General features: G+C 39.5%; 1 protein-coding gene across 1 annotated transcript in view; it reads right to left on the bottom strand.

The window, feature by feature from the left end:
• LOC104616733 (catenin delta-2) overlaps positions 1–25,585 on the bottom strand; it is a gene marked incomplete at both ends in the record, with an annotated part of 117,014 nt that overhangs the window by 80,942 nt on the left and 10,487 nt on the right. Inside the window, one exon of the mRNA XM_010281840.1 lies at positions 16,939–17,122. Coding sequence (XP_010280142.1) covers positions 16,939–17,122 — 184 coding nt within the window. The remainder of the gene's footprint in view (positions 1–16,938; positions 17,123–25,585) is intronic.

Genomic DNA, 25,585 nt, shown 5'->3' on the forward strand with positions numbered 1-25,585 from the left:
ACGGAGGTATCAGTGAGATCGAAAAATAACACCTAAATGTTCCAAAGTTATATCAGTTAGGAAAATGAATTAATGAAAAATCCATGGGCTTTCCCCTACCTCCATTCCTTCAAAAAACATAGTATTAGTATTTTGCATAGAAATTTGAAGTTTGATCTCAATTTTGAGGGGATTTAATTGATTTTAGAGACTTCTAAGTGACACTTTAGACACTGTGCATGTAAAGGTCAACACTTTTTTTCTCACTGCAATTTCATCTTGATGTTGAAAATTATGAACAGCAGCTTGTAACTGTTCTGAGATTGTCTGTGCTCTTTTCATCACGAACACATATTTGAAAAAGTGGTAGTTACTAACTGACAAGCCCCCCCCCATCTTTTTCTTCCAGAAAAATTGCTTCATCAATGTCTTTCTGATCTGTTTTTTTTTAATCCCACTTCTCTCTTTTCCATTGTCACACTGTATTTTTGACTTCTACTGTGTGACAGCTAGCAAAGAATGAAATTTAATTAAAAGAAAAATACACATTGCTTATGGGGTGAATAAAAGTTCATTCAACCAAGGCAACGCGCTGTCACACAAACAAGCTGAAAATGTCCTTCCACAAAGGATGCATCATGCTCTCTACCCTCCCAAAGAGAAGAGCAGCCCAATCCATGGGCAGCCTGTCGCTGGTCCTCTGCTGTCGGCGAGGGGGCTATTCTTGGGGGGCTTGGCAGCAGGACCCCCTCTCTAGCCGGGCATTTAATGCCACCAAATAGGCAGTTTCGCCGTCAAACTCAAGGAGGAGATACTTGTGGTGTGTTTCATAATGCTACTATAATACACAAACAGTACACTTCCAGATTCATTCTCAGAGCGTTTTGAGTCATTCCACAGCCAGTGTCATTACAACTAAGCTTTCTAGAGTGATCCCGCTGCATTTATGCAATGATAGCTATGCAAAGAGCAACAAGCAGATCTCCCTTTACGAATTAAATGCAACTTAAATACCTTGTATTCAAGCTGTCTGTGCAGTATTTCAAGTCATGGTGATTATTTAATTCTGCAGTTGTGTGGAACAGAATCTATTTAAATAAACATCTTATTACATATGTCCAATGTCATAACTATGCATTTCAATTTAAAATCCCATCAAAATACCACTTAGTAATTCACAGAACTTTATTTACTTCATAAACTGTTCTGTGATTTAAAATTAGTCCTAACAAAAATTAAGAGAAACCAAATGAACACTCATTAACCTACACTACTGTAATTAAAAAAAGATGTTTCAAATACAAATCCTTCTCTAGTTGTTTGTCTGACGTTTGAAAGTAATTATACTTGCAATTGCTAATCAGTTCATCATTACGAATTACAAAATACTTTATAGAACAGTACAGTTAGAAAGTTAAGCACGGAAAACTTAAGTAATACCCAAATTGCCTCTGCAACTGTAATTCAGCCCACTTTAACAGAAGGATTATGATATGCTGTCTATGCTGTCACTTTTCACCCCCACAGGACTTATGCCTCATGTCCTGCACAGGATGGACTTAACTTCATGTGAATCAGTTAACCCGTAGAAGGGTTTTTTTTCTGTTAGCCTGCTCACCATCGCCAACAAGTACTCCATGACCAATGCAAGGGAAGAGAAATAATAGCCCTCAGAAGGGCCATTCTCTTACAGGTTTTGGTTCAGAGCTTGCAATTTCTGTATTCCTCATTTTCTGGGGCCTTGACTTGCAACTCTGGAGTCACTCACAGAATCTCAGAAATGCTGGCTAGAAGGTATGGGGGGGGAAGTCACTCAAGTCCAACCTGCTGCCTGAGGAAGGAGTATCATCAACACAAGACAACGTTTTGTTAGAGAGCCTTGAAGACACCAAGGCATGGACATCCCACCACCTCTCTGTTCCAGTGTTGCACTATCTGCCAGGTAAAGCATAATGACCCATTTGAACCTTCCAAGCTGAAACTTGTGACCCCTTCCCTGCACCCTCTCCAGTTTCTGAACATCTCTGTTGAACTGGGTGAGCCCAAAGCTGGACATTATATTGCAGAAGTGGCCACACCAGTACCAAGTAAAGGGGGAAAATCTTCTATGGACCTGCTGGCCACAGATGTACTCCAGTTTGCCTTATTCATAATGAGAACACATTGTTGGCTCATATTCGTTTTGGTGTCCCCTATAAACCCCAGATCCTTTTCAAAAGGTGCTGCTCAGCCAGAGGGTTTCCAGCCTGTACTCATAAAACACTTAATAAAGCGATGGTATACTGCACCAGGGTTCTCCATTCATCCACATGGCCAGACACTTTATCATAGAAATCAATCAGACTCATTAAACATGACTTGCCACTGGTAAATCGATGCTGACTATTCTTTTTTCACATGTTTGGAAAGAGTCCAAAAACTTATGGTCCATGTTTTTTTCAGGGTTTGAGGTAAAGGTGGTCCCCAGACTGCTCTTTTTGTTCTCCTCAGAGACAGATAACTTTTTAGCCTTTCTCTAGTGCTCAGACACCTCCCCCAAACACCAGCATGATAGGTGCCCCACAACTGTATCGCCCAGCTTCTCTTGCAGTACCCTTGGGTAAATCCCATCCAGTTTCATGGATCTGAATGTATCTATTTTCTCCAAATAGTCCTTAATCTGTTCCTTGGCCATTGCTGGCTGCTGCTTCTTCTTCCTAAAGCATTCTGAAATGCCCAGGAATCTAGGCACAGGATTTGCCTGTTAAGACTGAGGCACAAGAGGTGTTGAGTTATTCAGCCTTTTCCCTTTTGTCCATCACTACTTTATCTTCCCCATGCATCAGTGGACTCACATTCCTCTCAACGTCTTTCTGCTTTTTCTATACACATGCCTATAAAATCCCCTTCTGTGACCCTTTATGTCCGTAGTTAGCTCCAGCTCGGCTTCGATCCTCCTCATTTCACCCCCAAGTGCCAAAACCAAGGGTTTTCATACTCCTTTGTTGTTCTGGTTTCCACTTCTTGGTCTCTTTTTGTGCTTCAGGGAGCTTTCTGTTTACCCAAGAGAGCCTTCTGCCATAATTTCTAGTCCTCCTGTACAACATGGTGGTTTGTTCCCAAGTTCTGACTGAATTTTTTGTTTTGTTTTTTAAATTTGGTGAGCACCCTTCCATGAAGCAACGCCACAGAGGCTTCAAAATCCATTGAATTTGTGACTGCCATGGATACACTGGTGCTGCTGTCAGGAGGAACGATCAAAGCATAGGCTGGTATGGTTAACAACCAAAGTTAAAATGGAAAGTATGCCACCACAGTTGAGAACAACAATCTAAATGTATAGTCCAGGCCCACAGGAGGTTTATACCAATAGTCTGTACTGCTGGCTGAGCATTTTGATGCGAAGCTGCTGCAGGTACACCTTGGTGCTGCAAGTTAATCTTCTAGTTCTACTGCCAACATCATTCCTGTTTCCTGCCTGGGCATCAAGGGCTGACAACAGTGGTACTGCTTTGAGCAAGACAGTAGCAGGAATTGGGCTGAGGCCACTAAACTCATTTCACATGAACTATGAAAAGAGCAAAGCAAACTCCAAACTGGCATCTGCTGGAAACCGTTCTGTTTCTCACTGCAGATTTTGAGCATGAACAAATATTTATTATTGATAAGATAGGGACATCATTTATATTTTACTAAACACACGAACTTCACAAAATGAACAGTGCAAGGACAGACCTCCAACAGAGAGGAGTAAGTGTGAAATGATTAAGCAGGAAAGGAATGAATAAGCTTAGATGCTTGCCAAAAGTTACATTCCCAAAACCACTGCATGTCTGCACCAAAGAAAACTCCAGCTATTCAGATGGCATTATAAACACAATCAATCTCCTTCTTTCTTTATTCCTAGAAGAATGAGAATGAAGGAAAGAAAAGGTACTACTGCTATTACAGGAAGCCAAGGAGAAAACTGGTGGATAGTTTCACTATTACCCTCATAATAAATTCCTGCACTTGATTTAAGAATGGGAGCCATTAGGTTAGCTTGGCTTATAAGGTGCTATGGAATTCAACTACTTTTATTGTGTGGCAGCTATCTCTAAGGTTTTTGATAGCTGAAGGCCAGTACATGACAGTTATTAAATTGTTAAATATAGTTCAGTTCCTGCATATTTGTTTTTACCTATTATGTCTGATAACACAAGATGTGGTTTGCATTAGCATCCTGCAAAACTCTCCATGTACTAACTACAAAATAATCTGAGTACCCTTATACAAAGTAAGATACATTTAATTTGCTAAAGCATGATCAATTAAAGTTCTCACATACCTGGAGAGGAAACAAAAATCCTATCTAGGGATTACGATACTTGCACTTTGTAAACTCACAGTTTAGAGTTTACAGTATACAGACAATTTACAATAATGATCTACCCAAGCCCTTGAAGACTGGCTGACTATGTAACACATCCACTAGCAATAAAACATAATGATAGGGCTCATGCTACAGAAAACTAACATTTGTTTACATAAATTAGCCCCCATTTAGTAATTACACCGTATGTCTACCATAAGGTCAAGCAAAAAGTAACCCTGGCAGAAGCAATACTGTATGCATTATAGTCTAGACAGAGGTATGTCAGAGAATTATGTGGGATCATTAATCAGTTAATGCTTTCCATGTGTTTCATAGTGTGTGGAGCCATGATTCTAGAATAAAATGTTTGTGCTAATGCAATCACTTTCCACTTTCTTAAAGGAAATACTACCAACTGCTGTTATGCACGCCAAAGAATACCAAAAAAAGAAAGTATATAGCTATATAAACACATACAAACTCCCACACAGATGCACGCAGATCTTTCTTTCTGGTTTACTAGAAAATAATGATATATTTTCATTATGTAACAACAACAACAACAACAACAATAATAATAATATTTAAAGTACCTACACATTTGGAGGAGCAAATGGTAAAATAAACTGATTACTTACAGGTCACCTGTGTATACACAAGTGTGATATATAGCAGGAGTTTACCTCTATATAACCAGTACTTCACTCAGGTCCCTACCTAAGCAAGGCACCTAAAACAAGTCACAAATTGCTTTTATAATCAGAGGAAGGTGATTGACTCCCCTGAACTCCTCCAAGGTGGAGGTGCTGCCTACTTGTCTTTGGGTACCTCAATTTTCTTGATTAACACCCCCCCCCCCAAAACCTCAATCAAAAAAAAAAAAGAATTCTGGGAACTCTGGGATTATTTCAGTGCCCAAAGACTCTTTTAATTTACTTTTCTACAATGTAACTGAAGGGCAAAAACAAAATTACCAGTCCTCTCAAAAGTAGAGCCAAAATAAAACATTTTTCTACAATCTAACTGAAGGGCAAAAACAAAATTACGAGTCCTCTCAAAAGTAGAGCCAAAATAAAACACAAAAAGCAAACACATTGTTCCCATAAAAACAATTAAAAATTCCCGTATCGGTCCTGTAAATCGTGTAAAATTTCTGTTCTGAAAAATGCATCATTCATGTGAATTTCCCTTCCCTCCATTTCAGCCCCGGCCACCCCAGTGGCAGCGACGCTCCAGCTGATTTTGCTGGTGGGGATTTTTGCTGTGCCTGCGTGCGGCTGAGTTACTGAGCTTGTGTCCTCAGTAACCTCTGCACCCTCGTGACAGGGAAGTGTGACACAATTGTGCCAAGGAGTGGGCTAAGGAGGACTGTGCTGTTTTCAAGACAGATGATGTCTAACGTAGAAGACATCACCCTAGTTACATCACCGTCCTCGGTGTGAAGTTAATAAAGCTGCATCATCCTTCAATTTGTCCCAGGGGTTGGCCAGTCTCTTGGGCACAGCAAATATTCGTACAAACTCATAAATGTTTGTTTCTGCCCCATGGCCATGCTGTAGGTGAAAGTAAAAAGAGTAATTTGTCTCTGCTGTGCCCCCTTTATCACATGGGCTATAAAAATCATGACACCCCCGCCCCAGTTTGTTAAGTCAATATGAGATCTCCCTTGTTTCTGTGGGGCTACGATACTTAAATACTTCTGAGGCAGCCTTAGGTCTACCCATCGACTGCAAGTGCTCACCTGAGCAGCTTGGAGTGCAACCAGACTGCGAGCACAAGCAGCTAATGGTAACACATGAGTAACTACCAAAACCACAGATGATGTTGTGCATTTTCTCATATTTGCATAGATCAGAAGACACTTCTTCTTAGCATGAAGTCTGGCGACCAAAGACAGCAAGTATCAATCAAAATCGATCAATTTGACCAGTCTACTGAAAAATGTCCTCAGCACAAATTAATTCTATAAAGTGAACCTAGGGAATTAAGTGAATATTTTTGTTGTAAATAAAATACGTTTATTTTCTACTATATTATGTATTTTTGCTTCATTAGGGGATTAAAAAAAAGCACCCACATTTGTATATGCACAATACTTACATACCCTTTCATGACTATCTCTTTTGAAACACTTTTGAAGTATTGTACTTTTGTGCATAGCAGATCAGATATAAAGATGGATGAATGACAGCAGGGGAAGAGGAGGAGGTATTTCACAATGCTACTGTCCTTCAAGAGAAATTGCTGAAGCTGTAACCAACTAACTATAATAAATGAGTACCTGACAAAAAAGAAATGAGCTGTGAAAATAAAAAAGCTACACTAGGATGAATACTTCAGAAATACTTTGTCACAGAAATTCTCTGTATGTAGTGTGCGATCCTAGCTAAAAATACTATCAGGCAGATGTTAAATGTTTTTACATGGCACACGCAGATAAAATACATTCTTATTCTTAAAAATAAAATGTGTTCATTCTTTCTAAAGGAAACTTTCTCAACAGTAATACAGAACTTGAAAATACAATATAAAGCTTATTTAGGGAAGGAAAAAAACCCCTAAAACCGACAAACCTCTAATACCTTTGTTTAACTCATTTTGAAAGAGGGAAGTCTTCCACGCTGCCTGCTTTATTAGACTGAAACTTAGCACAGACTTTGCTGGCAGAAGACAGGAAAATCCTCTCACTCTGTTCTCTTGCTGCCTGCCTGAGGCAGTGCCTGCAAGGCTGCGTGCGTGTCAGTGAGCTACAGCTGGAAACCAGCATCACCTCGCACCTTGCTTTGAACCCTCTCGCTCCACGCGTGCGAGTGTTAGCTTTTATCATCTCCAGAGAAATACTCAAATTGCGTAAAACTGGGGAAACTGAATTAGTGACAGGCATCACTTGCTCTTTACTTCAATCTTTATAAAAGTCACAATTTACCCCCAAATCAACTGTCCACTTTGCTAATCCTCTCAGAAAGGGGGAAATCCATTTGATTGCAAGTAATGGATTTCGTCTTCCTTTCTCAAAGTGTTCCTACTAAATTGCTCTCTCTACTCAAGGAACAAAACTTACAAAGTGCTAAAACTTCTCTACAGAGATGTGTAGTGACAATAAGAACACAAGCTCAACACTCGCCGGGCAATTTTTCACAAAAGACGACATCCAGAAATGATCGGCTGCTTTCCAGCCTTCAGCTCAGACACTGTGAGCGGGCGGTAAGCTACGCAGGCTTGGCAGTCTGCAGCCTATTTCATCACACCCCCCAAGAGCCGTATTTTTATTTATTTCCTTACTTCATCATGAGGCTTCCTGGGAAAATATTTCTGAAACAGATAGAAGTAATGAAGTTTTTGTAAGCATGGTTAGTGGGGACTGCAGGTCTTAGGGCTTCAGTGCTAAGGATATTACTGGAGGGGGTTTCTCCTGAGCTCTCAGTAGCTCACCAACTTGCCGAAACGTGGAATGCCATCAAAGCGTTCTCGCAGCAAGAGACTTGAGCATGGGCTCAACTTGAGCTCCTGGCATTCATTAGTTTTGTGCTTGAAATTAGACAGTTCACATGCTCAAAACATTCTGAAAGGGGGTGATAAAACGTTTACTCTGCAATGTTGGCTGGTTTACTCAGAAGGATGAACCAAGCTCAGCGTACTTCAATCTACTGAAAATCCTCAGACTGAGCAAAGAGCCCAAATGATCTTCTCACTCCTAGGGGAAGTTTCTTCAGATTTGAAGCAATCTATCATAAGATAATGAGGGAAAGCTGCACAAGTACGCCCTGCCTTTTCTTCACTCTGTGTTTTCACGTGTTCCTTTTTCATATTGCCTAGTCAGGCAAACAGTAATGCAAGAGGAGAAAAGCTAGTTAATGTACAACTCAAGCGACTAGCACCTAAGAACCTCAGCCTTACCGAATATTATTTTAGTATCTGTGGTGGAATTGAGTGGGCATACAAACTCTGGATGATTGTGTTTCTCATTTTCCTTGGGTAAATAAAACAACATCAGTCACCATGACCATGAGTGGTGCCACAGAATTGTCACAATCACTTTTCCTCTCATGCTGAAACAAATGATATTTTCTGTGGAGCCAGACTATACCAGTTTTCCAAAGTACCCGTTTGAAGAGGACTATCCAGGATTTTGGGTAGTCAGCAAAGCAACAACAGAGGTACACTCTGGTTCCCACTGACACCTGTGGCCCTTGATTATTTCCAATGGGCCCGGACAGTTGAAACACAATTGGCTCCATCTCTTCAGCTTCCCACACGGTGACTGCATGGACACGCTGACACGTTCTAAAATACATGCGGTGCCACACAGGCTTGGGGACTCTTCCCAAAACACCAAACAGCTGTGCCGCTGTGATACTCGGCTCTGCAGCTGGCCGGTGGGAAGGAGGCCCGTTGTAGTCAGCTGGGCTTGGAGTCAGCCCAAACCAAGTCAGCAGGCCACCAAGGCTCAGATCATACTTTCACGCTGTCTGCCAAGCTAACACTCAGTACTGCATCAACGAAAACTGTTCTGAAATGACAACCACAGAATCTAAGCCCTTTCACAAAACATTTTCACTTTCTTCAGAGCATTCACTCCACACGGCTTAAACCTCTGGCAGAAGGAAATGTAGATTAACACTGCCTAGCCCGGCAAGTAGCGGCCATTTAATTTTCACAGTAGGCACTAGTTAACAGCAGGCATTCAACCCGAAAGGAATTAAAACCACCAAAAGCTGGGAAAACAGTCATTCAAAACATACTTGAGATATTCAGCACACCCCTCATCCAAGTCTAGGGTACACCATAAGCCATTCAGCATTAAGAGGCAGCAGTTGATAGTTTTGTCATTGTTACTGAGCCCAGGAATATCGTAAGATGAAAGCAAAGGTACTGAGGCACATTCATTCTTTTCAAACGAGTGCGTATAATTTCCAGCAACAGAAAATTAGTAAATTACAGGAAGAACATACTCCTGCCATAGCAACAAGTAAATATTTATAACTGTATGACACCCAGTTAAGTTGTTGTTTTTTTCCTTAAAATCCCACATACATTCATGTTAAAGAGAATAAAAGATCCCACTTGAAGAACTGGAACTAAATTTCAGCTAGGTCCTAAATTATCAGACTCTGACATATAGGTCCAGTACTTCTAATTCGTATCCATACATGAAGCGCCACTGAAATACGAATGAGTTTCCTTGTTTGCCCAGGGATCGCTTAAATGGTATTTTGAAGATGGATGTTGACAGATCACTTTTTGGCTGTCTCAGTGCAAAATCTATACATCCGGAGTTCCTTGTGCATTTCAAGGCAGGTTTAGAAAGAGCAGCCCAGCGTCCCTTATCAGATGAAAACATGGAGGAAGGAGGTACGCCACTGAAGCGTCTTACATTTATTATAGTACAGGAGAGCAAAAAGTGTCTGGAATTATGCTGTATCATTTTTCAGACCAAAGGAGAATACCAAAGACTTTCCATAACATCAGTTTAAAAACAAGATTTCTGGTCGAGATTTTGATCAACTTGAGCCCAGAATGAACTTCCAGAGCTATGTGGAATTTGTAGCATCAATTTGGTAGGTTGAAGTAATGCTTTTACCAGAAACGCTGAAAAAGCATTAACTTAAGAGCGCTATTTGAATGCCACTGCTATAATTAATACACTATGACCTTGTATAAACCTTATGAATTTGTTCATGAATATGCAAAGTAGGAGTAAGTGCACTGTGAAGAAAAAGTGGGGTGCTTAAGTATCTGAAACAGCTACACATTTAATTCTGTTGGTACTTTTCCTTCGAGTATCTTCTGAACAAAAATATTACAGCAGCAATCAGAGGACACTGATCTATTCATATTAAAATCTCCCTCTCCCCCCAAATCTTAACATTAGATTTTTATTTCGGCTACATTTCTGAACGACTGCAGCATTCAGTAAGGAACAACCTCTCTCATATCTTGCAGAAATTCGCCTCTGAAACTTTATGCTTAACTGGGATACAATCATTGTGGCCTCTCAGATTGGTTTGTGTCTTTTTTTCTAGACTAGACCTTTCATCTTCTTGAAAAGGTGAAATACATTTTCCACAGCATACTCACATTCGTTTCCTGTGATTTTTCCAGTTTTGGTTTGTGGTTAGGACCAGGAATGCTGTAGTGAAGTTTTAGTCCTTTTTTAAAATATGTTTTGCCTAGCTCATGTCCCTAAAAGCAGCCGGCCTGAAAGCTTTCAATTAGGATGTGTGAAAGTAGACACTTAAACTCATTATCAATCAACAACATCAAAACTACAAATGGTTTTCAGAGCTGGTGAGCCAGTGATAGCCTAGAAATACTCAAAGCCTCTAAAAACCGGGCTCTTCTTATATATAGACACCTACTCATTGATGAAAATGCCTGCCATTAGGTAAACGTAACTTAAGAGTTTACTCCTTTCTATCCTGTTTTAAAAGACAAGAAACAGCAGTTCATCTCATTTTCCCTCCTCTGAACTGTGTTCCTGTATGATACTCTGGGAGGCATTATCAACCTTATTAAAGACAGTTTTTCAAAATTCATCATGTGTAAATAATACAGAACTTCTGAGCTAATATATTTCAGAGTAAGCAATATGCCATTCAGCTTTAACCTAGAAAGACAAGATGTAGAAGCTGTGATCAAGATACCTTCATTTATTTTAAATTGGAAATTATCTGGTAGTCATTCATACAGTTTCATACAGGAATCCTTCTCAGTTTCTTCACAATAGTGGAGAGTTGACATTAGCCCCTCAGTTCCTCCACAGCTCGTCATTGCTGGGTCCCAGGAGCATGTGATATAATTTTAATAAGAATTTAAGTTGTTTTTAGTGAAAAGGGATTGAACTTCACAGAACCAGCCATTAAAACTAAGCCTAAAACTAAGCCTTTCCTTAGCTTCTTGACAAGGCTTTCCTCTGCACTTACTTCCAACTCCAGGTCCTAAAGGAATTCCCAAGCTGAGAAGAGCTGTCAGGAGAGCATGTGTTTGTTTAACAACGTACATACACATCAGTATAGCCAGTATAACCGTGGAGTTTAGGAACTCTCTAACTTGATTCAACATTCTAGCTATGGCCAAATGAGCTTTAACACATGGTGTGCAACTCTGTAGACTGTGTTCCACCACAATACATTTGGCATCAAATCTGCTGATCTGATGGCCCTTGGATCTTAATTACACCAGCTCTGTGATTTTAATAGCTCAATATTTATTAAAAGACAAGAACAGTGATTACCTCTTTTTCCAGGATAAGACTTGATTTGAAGAGGCTGAAAGGAGGAAAAATTGTGGGTTTGGATTTGGACAGCTTTCTCTCTACAAGCAGATAACCAGCCTCAAGTATTCCTCTAGGTCGCTGTCTCTCTCCCATGCCTCTTCCTTGCTGGAACTACTTGTAGTAAAAGTCCCTCCCTTGAGCAGGCTGCCAGTGGAAATACACAATTAATATGAGTTTTGCCGTAACTACAGGCTTCTTAATGGAGCATGGGCTTTCTTGTTATCTGATGCACAAGATTGCAAGCCTGAGAAGAGCTCCTGGGCTCCAGAAAAAGCAAGGGAGATACTGAGATGGGCTGTCAAGTCCAACATCTCTGTATCCACTACAGCATACACAGTGATGGACAAAATGTGACTGTCCTGTTCACAGGAGGAGAATCATAAAATCAGCAGCAAAGGTCCTGGTCCTACTGTAAGAAGCCAGCTCTGTTTATACCCAACCGAAGACATTCACCGTTTGCACCAGTCAGTAAAGACAGAAACATATTTTGGCCTCAGTAATACGCTCTTTCATATCTGTATGTATATACAGGTAAACACACATACACACACACATACATCTATCAGTTTAGTTTCTTAAGAAACATGTTTCACATAAATATATAAGAATGTTTCTTCATATATATGTATGTTTCTTTAGAAACTAAACGGATGATGAATAATACAGTCTGTGCTATTTATTTTATGCTGCTCCCACATCTTGTGCCATGTGCAGCAGAATATTATATTCAAAACAGATCACAGAAGTTCCTAAGAATAGGCATCAATAGACTTTGGATGCTTAGAAGAGAACTGGAGGAGATGGTGGGATAAATGCATTAGCTGTAAATGTCTGTGAAACAGAGAATTCACCCACAAAACAGTTAAAACCATTTGATAGTCAGGCTTTACAGTTAACACAAATTGTTTTAATGAGGTAATTTGTTCCTTCCAAAAGTTGATATACCCAGAAAATACTACTGGGTCTGTTACATTCAATTCATGTTTTAAGAGAACTTTTCCTCTTTTGCTTTTCTACTCTCAGAGCTTGCTACATATTTTTTTCAGCTGAAAAATAATTACTGGTATTTTGTGAAAGGTTTGACAAGTATAAAAGTATGAAAATTTGAAAGGTATGGGGCTTTATAAACAAAAACTACTTGAGTTACTCTCTGATACAATATCTCCTCAACTAAGGGGGGGAAGATAAATATTTTAATAGCTTTTTGATTTCAGCAATTGCCCCTGTACCTTCACCGAATGATGAAAAATTAACTAAAACATGGAAGAAATAAAACTCAGCATTTTATGATTTTGAATCTAAACCCAGATTAGAATCTTAAATGCAGTAAATTCTTAAAATTCTTTAAAATGCTCAGATGACATTCTATCAACTTAACTTCATCTTCAATTCATAGAAAAAACCAAGTTTCTAGACTGAACATCAGGACAAAAACTCTTGAAAAGATTTTTGACCAGTCAGGGTCAACCCACCACAGTAAGCTTGATGCTTAGCCTCCTGTTGGTTTTTAAATTTCAGATTGAGGATTGTAAACCCTCCACTATAAACAACTGGGATTCCAAATTCAGTTTTCACCTGACTTTCCCTAATAAGTCTAAATGAATCAGAAACTCTAAACCAAAGATACAGTATTTCCCGAACACAAATAAAGCAGTCAGAGCTGAAATCCAAAAGGAAAAAAAGAAGTCAAACTTTCACAGAGCTTAATGAGGTAAGGTACTAGTACCTCAGTCAGGAGCCAAGTAAATTGGGTGTTTACTCTAACACACATCACACTGAGGTCTGGCAATTTATGAAAGATGAATATTAAGATTAAATTGTAAGTGAGAGGTATAACGCTGTATTTAAGGCTTTGAATTATCTAAGCCATTTCAAAGTATTCAAGTTACAAGAGATTAGTTGTAATCTGGTACTGTACCAAAGCTGTTTTCTTTTTCCAAACTACAAAAGCATACTAAGTGCAGTTTGTAACTAACGTCTTTAACAAAAAAAGGAAATAAAAGGAAAAGTAGGCCTGATGCTGCTGTCTTTCATATGATTTCATACTGATTTCAGCTGGATTACTGTGTGACTTGACTTGTAGACTTAAGAACTTGGTTAAGAATGATAATGAATAAGCAGATAAGAGTACTAGAAATCGTACTTAATAAGCAACTTTTTAATTGAAAAAGCATAAGAAACTCTCATCAAGAAACTGAGAAAAGGGAAGACCAGCAGAAAAAATAATAATCCATAGTGTAGTGAAAAAACCACAAAACAAAGATCTAACTATTCCTATGTAATGGCCATTGCAAGCTATTTATTAGCACTGTATGTGGGATGGATTATATTACAGCACCTCTCAGATACTATTTAAAGTTTTCAGCCGTGGATGCATCAGAAAACTAAAGGCACAGAAAACTGCACAAAAAAACCCAAATCCTTGTGGCATATTTGCTATCATTAAACCTTACGTAATACAACCTGATGTCTCTAAAATCTGTCAACACTACAGATTCAGAAACATTTGTCAAGTATTCTGAACACCACTACTTTTCCTATGATTCTAAGCATTGTCACCGAAAATCCTGATGCAACTGAATTTTAACCAATGGCCCTTCAAAAACCAGCTCTAGCAAAAGGAGAGAAAGAAAACAGCAGAGAACAACCAAACCAGAGTCTTAGAAGAAATTCTCCCATGGAAGATAACAACGGACTTCCCATTTGCCAGATACACACAGCAGTACCTCGACCATCAACGACATTACATCTTCTTGATTTACATCACCTCCCCTGTCCAGTGAGACCTAGAAATGGAGATATGAGGCTTGGAACTAGTCACAAGTGGAAAGTGTGAGAGTGTTTATTGGTGGTGGGTATTTAAGGAATGGTAGCTAAGGTACTACCTGCTCAGAGCATGCACTACTCCAATCATCCTCACAGAGCTTTCTAACCTTTTCTGACATTTGCTGTTTTTTCCTCCAGCCTATAGCCCCATCATATCTTACATGAATTCAACACAAGAATACAGTTCATCTTACAGATCAACTTACACTTTTCTCCCTTGCACAAACTGAAACCCAACATTTTTTTCAGAGAGAGGCATTTTCAACAGCAACTGGGGAAAGGTGAACAAGAAAGTTCCCGCTGGTGTGAAGCAAAAGCAAGCTCAACCCTTTGCAAATGTTCTGGCTCTGCTAAAGAGCATTCACACAGACTAAGTGGGATAAAATTATCTAAAGAACATGGATGAAGGCCAAATAAATATCTGAAGCTGTCAGAGAGGACAGAAAGATGCATCTGGAAAATAGGGAAGGTTTGATATCAGAAGGATAGTAAAAAGTCATACTATGGTTGAAGGACCTGGGTTTAGAAAGAAGACCAACCTGCTCAGGACAGCCGTTTGAGCTGCTGTTACAGCTACCTGGGAAGGATTGAAGAAATATAATATGCACAGTCTTTTGCAGGCAGATATGAGCTTATTTTGCATGAGCTGACCAGAAGCCATTCTGCTATGACAGCATACCATCAAGCACTTGGTAGTAAGCCTTGCTGCAAAGCAGTGTGTATTAGATCAGGCAATGTACCATTCCCATGTGGCCACAAGTCCTCAGGCTGACCCACAGTGCAGGCTACAGTAAGCTCACATCAGTTTGCAAATGGGCATGCACATACATTCACAAAAAAACCCCACAAAAAAACAAAACACAAAGAAGAAAGATTTCAAGACCAATGTGCAATGAATCATCAATTATGAGGTAGGATGAACTGAGGTTTGCAGGGATCAGGGATGGACATCAGTCCTGGAGAATCAGTTGGGAAAAATTAACAGGAAGATAGAGGTTATGGTGTGGGAAGACCAACACTGGACATGCCCATTCAGAGAAGGGGCACCGTGAAGCCCCGAATTTATAAGGGACACTTCTTTCAGAGGCAGCTCTTTAACCGATACAGGTTAAACACTGGAAGTGTGAGAAGTATAACATAGTACACATCTTTATGGAACGACTTCTGTCACAGTGATTGAGTAACTTTTTCTTCTAGTAATTTGAAGGTAATGCAACACAATTATACTACCAAACTCTTTTCAAAATCAATACAGCTGAGGTACAAATACCTAGCTTCAGTCACATATCCCAACATAGCTTGTGTTCACATATACATACCTGCATTTAAGTCCAATACAAGTATATTTGCAGTATGGATCTATATTTCCTTCTCTTCCGATTACATATAAAAAATCAATAATAATTATTACTTTTTCCCTTAAACTTTTCAGATATTACTTCTGAAAAGGAGTCATTTCATGTGATGAAACAGCACAAAACCAGAAAGGTGCTTGCTACAGATATGTAAAAAATACTGGTATTTTTCTTTGCCTTCTAATCAATGTGGTTTTTTTACTTTTTTTAGCTCTTTGACGGATATCTGCTTTGGATGCAGCATACAAATAGATTGTATTACGGATACATACTACTCGCTTAACAATTTTCCTGTGATGTATGTAAAAATATTAACTGATCAATTTTCATGTCTCTGAGATAAATTACAGAATCTCTAATACACAAGGAGAAAAAAAGACAATGCTTATTAAAAATTGCCTAATACATTAAGGTATTTCAAAAAAATTATATGGATTGGACTTCAAAAATTGCTATGACAATCCTTTTGTAAGGCTTTGTCAGAATTGAAACTCTTCTAACTCATCCTATTTTCATTCTCACATCTACAGTGATTTTTAGGAACAGACAGATCATGTTGCACACATTTATGTAAGTGCACCTTGGTGTTGCATATACAAGTTTGGCATACAAATATAAGTATAAAAACATACCATACTTGTTAAGGAGCTATTTAAGTATTCTAGCTGCACAGTGTTAAATTGGTTGGTCTCTTATTGAAATCCATTTCTCATCTTCAAAGAGCAGAACAAATCCACTTTTATTCCAGCTGCCAACAATGGCATCTGGAACCCGTAAGGCATGTTACTTTTTGTGAGCATCTTCATTATTTTTTGTGCTGATTAAATTGGGTGTAATAGTGAGAACATACTGACTTCACTTAAGCAACTGGGGAAATGGGACAAATCTACAAGGAGAAAACATCTGTAATATACAAGCTTGGATGAGAAGATTGGTCAAAGCTGTAAGAAAAAAGGAAAACCCACAGCAGCACTTCTAGAGATTATTTTTTGAATGGCCTGAAGCTTGTTTTCTAATTATTTTCCAACTTTAAGTTTATAGCACTGAAAGTCGTCGTCTTTGCTGACACACAAACCAATTATTTAATTTACAGATGCCTAAGAATGAGAAATTACAACTCAAGCCAAAGCAAGATGATTAAGGCAAAGCAAATATCCTGCAGTGCTCACCTTAGGCACCCAGTGGCATTGCGCAGCACCTGTGATGAATGGAGTTGTATTTTATGATCATCCTGGAGCGGAGAGTTTTCCCATCCAGAGTGAGGGATGATCACTGCATTGGTCAACACCGCGAGGGCATCCTGGATGATTGGCATTTTCAGTGCATCACAGGAGGATAGATTCCAGAGAACTCCTACAAAAAAAAGCAAATTACTAATAATTAACACATCTGTAAAAAATATTAAATGGTTTTCATTTTTTAAAAAAACCCAAAACATTTCACAGCATTGGTGTGCTTAATAAAGCTGTTTCTGTGAGGAAAAGACAACTACATTGTAAACGGGGCTGAATGATACCTGCACACTTTTGCAGTGGGAGTATAGCTTTGAATACACAAGTAGTCACAACAACACGGGAAATTTCTCAAGAGCTAAGCCTGGAAACTGAGCAGCTGGTTATGATCTAGACCTATGTAGGCTGTGAACCACATGTGGAATGAAGGAGTATTACATGCATTTTTTTAGAGCTTGGACTTCAAATTTCTTCCTTCTAAATAAAATTAATATAAACCAATAGCAGAAAATAGGTTCTGACTGATGCTAAGACTATCACCGTTGATAGATATGCATTGAGAGGACAACTCCACAACTTTTTCTGTGATGTTCAATGTAATGCAAGTAACTGTCTAGGCTAGTTGGCACTAACAAGCAAAAAAACTTCCTTCACAACCTGGTACAGTGGTAGAGAATTATACTGGCCTCCAAGAAGCCATTATTTTATTTTGTAAATATTTTACTATCCAAAGTCACAGAATACTACTGTTCTAGCACAGAAGCAACAAACTTAATGGTGCAACTCACAAGGAGATTTACTGGAATTAAAAAAAACAAACCCCCTTCCGTTAAAATCTGTAATGTGACTAAGAAAAAGAAGAGCAGCCAAGAGCCAAAGGTTTCTGAGCACAGGTGCAAGGATCAGGGCCTCTGCACACAGAGAGCAGGTGAGAAATTGTTGGGGGCAAAAGAGACCCTGGATTTCATTCCCTTGTATGTATTTCTATCAGAGCTCAGCAAAAGCTCATTTGATTTTTCTGCTGTGACAACAGCCTGCTGCTGCTGGGCTGGGGGAAGCCGCAGGGCCAAACGCTGCTCTGAGGAAGCAGCGGTCTTTATTTTAGCTCAGCACCCTCCCAGCAGCAGCTGTAAGAGCAAGCCTGCCTCTTCCTGCCTCTCCCCTTGCCAACACACGTCCTCTTCTGTGGAGCCCAACCCTACTCCTTCTTGCTTTCCCTCCTGTAGCGACACTAGCCTGGCCCCACGCCTAACCCTGAGCAGTGAAACTGGGTTTTGCCTTTGTGGCTATCAAGTCTTGAACCACCACAGAGAACCATCATCATCATCGTAGACATGAGGTTACAAATAGAAACATTACACTAGGAAAAACCAAAGTGAGTGGAGGTGGGAGGAAACTGCTAAAGACCTGACGAACATAGACTCAGACATTTGTAAATACAAGGAGGAAGAATACCACTTGCTCAAGGCTTTAGCATTCTATGTTTTGACGGAGAGGTGTAATTAATAGGAATCTAATTAACCTAATTTTTGGTTTTCCCTTTGAAATTAATTACTTCTGTGGGGAAACTGTTTCAGTTATACCATTTCATGTTTTACATGGAACTGTACGCAAAGACAGTTATGCAGTTTAATGTAAAAATTTTGCTTAGCTTACCAATAAAAAAACCCCAAACCGTAAAACAATCTGTATGTGGTAAACAGGCAGAAACTGAGAGACTTTAGCCACAGGAAAAAAAAAAAAAAAAAAGCAGCAGAAATAAGAATACTGTTCATTTTTTCATTTAGGAATTGCTGCTTTAAAGGGAAAAGAGACTTCATTCGAATTCCGTTCTGAATGCCTTTATGGAAAGTAATACTGTATTTAAAGGAATAAAGACCTCCATAAAGATATTTATGCTCACTTCTCTGTGACCTGTTCTTGGTGAGCTTTATTTGCACATCTACTGTTCCTGAAATACCTAGTATTTTGCTGGTTTTAGTCAGTACAAAAAACAGTGTGGCTTCTTTGTTTTTACATTTATCTAGACGAGTGTAAACAACGTGCATGATATAGAAGTAGAGAATCGGGATGCAAATCTTTCCCCCTTCACGGTCCAGTTTACTGCTTACGCAAGACAGTGTGTTGCTCCTTTGTGTAGAAGTCCTACTTTGGAAATGAAGAAGAGAATGCTTTGATGGCAACAAAACAGTACTTTGGGCTTCAAGAAGTCGTCATAAACTTGAAAAGCAGAAAAAAATACAAAAGAAGCACACGTAAGAGCCCCGTCTAGCAAAATGCTTAAAAATGTGTATGTATACAGTATTTTCTATTCACTCTAGGTTCTTGCTAATTAAAAGTACACTCACATAAACTCATGATAAGTTGGTATTCAATAATAGTTCAGATGCCCAGAAATATTCTTTAAGACCTTTTTCTCTATTTAAAATCCACTTGACACTGCACACAAGCTTCTGCTCAGTAAATTGCCATAGCAACAGGCGAGCTCCAAACCCAAATAAAAACCTCCGTATTCACCCAAGAGCCAAAAAGTGGGGTCTGTTTTCACTAACTGGAAATTAAACTTTCACAGAAAGAGGATGAAGGGATCACCAGACTAAATTAGCTGTTCTACCTTCTTCTAAAATGATTGTAAGTCAAGACAGAATCAAGCAAAAAAAAAAAAGCCTGACATCATCTTCAAAGTTTTTGGCCCTCACACACAGTTTTAAGGAGTAAGATAATCTTCTTCCACCCTCGAACAATGTCTTTTATCTAATTTTAAGTCTTTGAATACTACCAACCACATTAATGAAAAAAACAATTTTATTCTGACAAGTTATATTTTATTCTCACAAGTAGTGGAGTCTGCTACTTGCTGAGGTTGGAATTTTAAGTGCCTACTTGTACCCTTCCTTAATTAAGGATTTGTAATTATGAAAGGGCACTGGCAATTCATTTCCCATTACTTTTGCTGAGGATGACCTAGAGCTAGATTTGTGTGGGACCTAAGATGGTGATCCATTCCCTTGACTTTGCAAAGGGAAGTGATTAAAAAAGAAAAAAATCTTTTATCTGAGGAGCCTTCCATTATGGAGCTACCTCTTCTCCATATGACTGTGAACATATTTTTCAAGCATGTATGCATTACATGCCCTTTAAGACTACAGTAAGGAGCTGGTCACTGAGGACATTTGCCACCTCACTCTGAAAGCCCTGACTGAATTGGGTTTCCGAGCACAATAAGTAAGTCTGGAATAGCCTCAGAGGTGCCTCAGCTGCCCCCTAAATCATTTGTGTGTCATCAGCTGCCCACAGGAAGCGAAAGGACTGGACTTGGCATATCAGTGACTCACCACCAACAGTGGGACCCATCCTGCCACATATGGATTGGAAGAGAGCTGTTAAGCCAACAACTCAATAGTCCAACTCACAGTTTACCATCTGTAGATTGACTCTTGGGAGGGATGGGGAAATAAGGAACTAATCAGATCAGTGCTGCACATCTCTTAATCACTTGCATTCAGAGTATCGTGTCTCCTCTTTGCTTTTAAGGTTGTGATGCATTCAGAGGCATTTTGTCTCCATTTGCAGATCACTTTAGGTTGTGTTGGATGCTATGCAGAAAGAGAAAAATAGCTACACCAGACCAATCATGTCTATTTGCAGGTTGAAGCTTTTCACCCTTACATATAACAAACTGAAGCACATAGAAAAAGTATCTTGCAATCTCATTTTGAGTTTAAAACTAAGGAGAAACTTGTAGTGAAAGCATTCAGCTGGTTCCAGCTGGAAGATGGGATTTTGGGTCTGAGTACCAATTACCAGTCTTGCAGACATCTGATGAAGGACCCTTAGAGGAGTCTACAGGAATGCTCGCTATGGAGATCTTCCTATACCAAGTTACCTCTTCTAGAGTAGCTTATCAGAGGACATGCACCTAGTATGTTCAGTAGGTTATTTGACTTACTAAATGTAAATAATCTTTTCTAAGAAGGCTTTTCACAGATAACAATCAAATTTAACAACTGGTTATAAATTTTGAAAAACTGGTTATAATCAACCTTTTCAAAGACGTAACTGTACAGATACAATTTGTAAAGGAAACAACACACAGAACTTCGTTAAGGCAATTCAAGGTTTTTTGCCACTGGAAGAGGACACTCAGAAAACAGAGAACCAGGAAAACTTTGTGTCCTGGTTTCGGCTGGGATAAAGTTAATTTTCCCCCTGATAGCTGGTATAGTGCTGTGTTTTGGATTTGGGATGAAAACAATGCTGATAACACACTGATGTTTTTAGCTGTTGCTAAGCAGTCAAGGGCTGTCCAGCTTCTCGTGCTGGCCGGCCAGTAAGGCGGCCGCGGGGTGCAGAAGAGGCTGGGAGGGGGCACAGCCAGGACAGCTGACCCAGGCTGGCCAAAGGGATATTCCATACCATATGACGTCATGCTCAGTGTATAAACTGGGGGCATTGTCTGGGAAGGGCCCGTTGCTTGGGAACTGGCTGGGCATTGGTTGGCGGGTGGTAAGCAATTGCATTGTGCATCACTTATTTTGTATATTCTTTTATGATTTTTTTCCCCTTCCTTTTCTGTCCTATTAAACTGTCTTTATCTCAGCCCACATATTTTACTTTTTTTTCCCCCGGCTCTCTCCCCCATCCTACTGTGGGGGCAGAAGGGGAGTGAGCAAATGGCTGTGTGATGTTTAGCTACCTGCCAGGTTAAACCACAGAACTTGGATTTATCTTTTTCTTAGCCAAAGTCCAGAAAATTGAAGACAAGGCCAACCCTTTTAAAAGCACAGTCCAGGCTGATGAGATGTTATTACTGCTTAGCAGATAGTGCTTATCCACCATGGTTTCAGCTTAGAAACAGCACTCCTTTTTACATAAATTCATTTAAGCTATTGCAATAGATACCGCATCACTTACCCTGAAGAAGCAAAGCAACATATTTCAAAAATTTGAAGTCACGCAATTTAATGGAGCAGTCTGAGCCAAAAAATTTAATCTCTGAATCAGGCTGTAGCTTAAACTCATCCTGATTAAACTCTTCAATGCATTTTTTAGCCACTCTTTTACTTAGAACTGGTAATTGCATATGTATGTCTATAGTCAGATATAACTAAAGAGCTGATGAGCCACATGCTATTCTTATTCCATTCAATGTTAAGAAAATACAGATCATATACTTCCATGCAAAAAATATCACCCTAGCCAGAAAACATGTGCAATGAAGTCCAAACAAGTATTCAGTGCATGATTTAATGCTACCTCAAATTATGCGTTTTATATATCTATAAAAGCTCCTTAGAACAACTTAGGCTACAAAGACAAATGGAAACCCAAGAAACTGGAGAAGTCAGCTTTTCCAAAAAAGCATTGCTCTTGCCACACTGCCACCACATATTTTATTTCCTTATTGTGCTGCAAAAGATGCACTTTGCCAAACAAATTATAGGGTAAAAGGATCACAAGTAAACATATTATTGGGAGAAACAAGACTTTGATTCTCCTTAATTTGCTATGTTTAAGTTAGCCTTAAATTTAAACCAAGATTTTTCTTATTCAATATTCTTTCTTTAAAATAAAAATCTAAAAATCTTCCAACTCATCTAAGTTCTTCTTCTCCATCTTAATTTAACAGTTTCGTCACGGACTGGTGCAGAATGCCATTCAGTAGAGCTAGGAGGTCCTGCATCCCAGTAAGAGCGAACATGGCTTTTGGAAGGCTTTTTTGTTCACAGGCTGAAGGCACAGGGGTACTACAGGGAGTTTCCCTCATGAACATGACAATTGAGATTGAAATCTGAGAGCTAAATACCCTGCACAGAAGCCAAGCACAAGGGATCTTTTGCTGGAGTCCTTAGGAAAAGCATCTTCTACGCCAAGCTCTTCAGCGCTAGAAAAGTCATCTGCTGGCTCCTACTGCAGCTTTGACACTTGGAGCCCCCAGTAATGGCAACGCCGCTCTGCAGAGCTGGGTCTGCGCCGTGGCCGCAGGCTGTGGGCTCCCTGTGTATTACAGCAGTTCTGCTGTAAAGATGCTGAATACCAACCACAGCATTTCTTAATACTAAGTGCAGGAAAATTTCACAGCTAGCTCAGCCGCCAAGGTGAGGAATTGGTCTCGGTAACAGACTTTCTGTAGGAAACAAAAAGTGGCTGATTTGGATTCTGGCACCCAAACAATTCACAGCTCATAAGATAGCTCCTTAAAAACACACTATAAAAATAAGTTTAAAATTGGCATAACAGAGGAGGAAGTTTCACCAATTTTCTTGAAATTATTTTTTATCTGGTTACTGAATGAATACCTATGCGCACCTTCCTGTAATTCATTTATTTACATGCACAGAGGTGGTTTGCTATCTGTGTATAAGATGACCCATAAAAAGTGCAAATTGAGAAAGACTGGGTTTCAGCAAAAGTCATAAGCAGGCAGGAGTTTACAGAACAGTAAGCGAAGCTGCAGCCTGATGAATTTTTTTCCCTTTGCAGCCACTCATAGCCTTACAAAGCAAAAAGTTCCACAGAGAATAAAGATTATTGTTTTTTTTTTAATTACAAACAAACACAGCTTGATCTTGACTACATATAAGTACACAACTACACATAAGTAATATAAGCATCTTCTCTGAAAAGCTAGCTTTTTCTTTCTCAATTACTGCTCTTTTAATTCTAAAATTACACCTAGGATTTTATTAAAACAAAATGGAGGGACCAATTTTAATATTGCTTGCAAACAAATTCTGTCCAATACTGCATTAACTGAAAAAGTCTGTATCCTTCTCATGGGACTGAATTTTCACCTAATGTTGCTGCTCTCTCTCTGCTTGTACACTTTAAAATAACATCTAAGTGTGGAAAGTAAGAACTGCCAGACAAGAATGTTGGACAGTTATTAGCCTGAATGTTAGGCAGTAGAGAAATTACTAGAAGAATTGACTCAAGCTATTGTGGAAAGACCAGTGGTTCCTGCTTAACTTGTTTTCCTAACTGATGAAATTAAAATGGTCCCATAAAACACAGAAGCCAAATCAGAAGCAATTCATTCTAAGTGAGAGAAACACAGGGGAAAAAAAAATCAATTGTTTTAAAACAAAATGTCATCCTAGCACATAACTAATGGCAATACCATTAGTCATATTAGGCAATACCATGAGGCCTGTGTGAACCTCATGAAGTTCAACAAGGCCAAGTGCGAGGTCCTTCACCTGGGTCGGGGCAATCCCAAGCACAAATACAGGCTGGGAAGAGAATGGATGGAGAGCAGCCTTGCCGAGAAGGACTTGGGGGTGCTGGTTGACGAGAAGCTCAACACAATCCAGCGACGTGCGCTTACAGCCCAGAAGGCCAACCACATCCTGGGCTGCATCCAAAGCAGCGTGGCCAGCAGGTGGAGGGAGGCGATTCTGCCCCTCTGCTCTGGGGAGACCCCACCTTGGAGTACTGCTTTCAGCTCTGGGGCCCCCAACATGGAACCACTGGAGTGAGTCCGGAGGAGGGCCACAGAAATGATCAGCAAGATGGAACACCTCTCACGAGGACAGGCTGAGAGAGTTGGGGTTGTTCAGCCTGGAGAAGAGAAGGCTCCGGGGAGACCTTATTGCAGCCTGCCAGTACCTGAAGGGGGCTTACATGAAAGCCAGAGAGGGACTTTTTACAAGGGTGTACAGTGATAGGACAAGGGCTAATGGCTTTAGAACTGGAAGAGGGTAGACTACATTAGATAGAAGAAGTTCTTCACCATGAGGGTGGTGAGACAGTGGAACACGTTTCCCAGAGAAGCTGTGGATGCCCCATCCCTGGAAGTGTTCAAGGCCAGGTTGGATGGGGCTTTGAGCAACCTGGTCTAGTGGAAGGTGTCCCTGCCCATGGCAGGGGGGATGGAACTAGATGATCTTTATGGTTCCTTCCAAGCCAAACCATTCCATGATTCCCAATTAAATACTTTATTAGACAACAAAGAAATCAAACAAGGCTACATATATGAACGGAAAGATTTTTTTTTCCAATGTAATACACATGTATTTTACTGAACAATTTTTTCTAGCCCCCAAAATCAAAATATATATTTGGTAACAGACCCTAATACAGAGAACAAAAATGTTATACTTAAAACTGACATCAGGTTACTGCTCACAAGAACCAATTAGGAAGTTAGTCCTATCTATAAAGGTGCATCCACAAGCAAAACGAAAAGCTCAGTGTACAGTTGCTAAAAAAAAGGGAAACACTTATTTTCTACCCAAATCTTGAGATTGTTACCCAAGATAAAGACAGCACTGAAAATAAGATTATTTGGGAGGGAAAAGGGAGGTTGGCCTCTGAACCTAAAAATAAAAAATAAAATTAGTGGCACAGTGAAAAAAGTAACTTGATCACAAAATTAAAATATTTCAGCATATCCTCAAACTTTCATTTTGTAAACAAAGAAGTGAAATATTCAGATCTGTTTCTAAATAAGATGCTGTTTTCAAAATAAAAGTTAAGTATTCTGTGTTGCAAATGGCAAATCTTTCAAACTACAGAGTGGTTTTAAACTGTGTTTTAATACTCCACCATTCAGCCAGGAGCATCAAAATTACATGCCCTGCTG

Source organism: Phaethon lepturus, unplaced genomic scaffold, assembly GCF_000687285.1.
Source record: "Phaethon lepturus isolate BGI_N335 unplaced genomic scaffold, ASM68728v1 scaffold5962, whole genome shotgun sequence".
Classification (NCBI taxonomy): Eukaryota; Metazoa; Chordata; class Aves; order Phaethontiformes; family Phaethontidae; genus Phaethon; species Phaethon lepturus.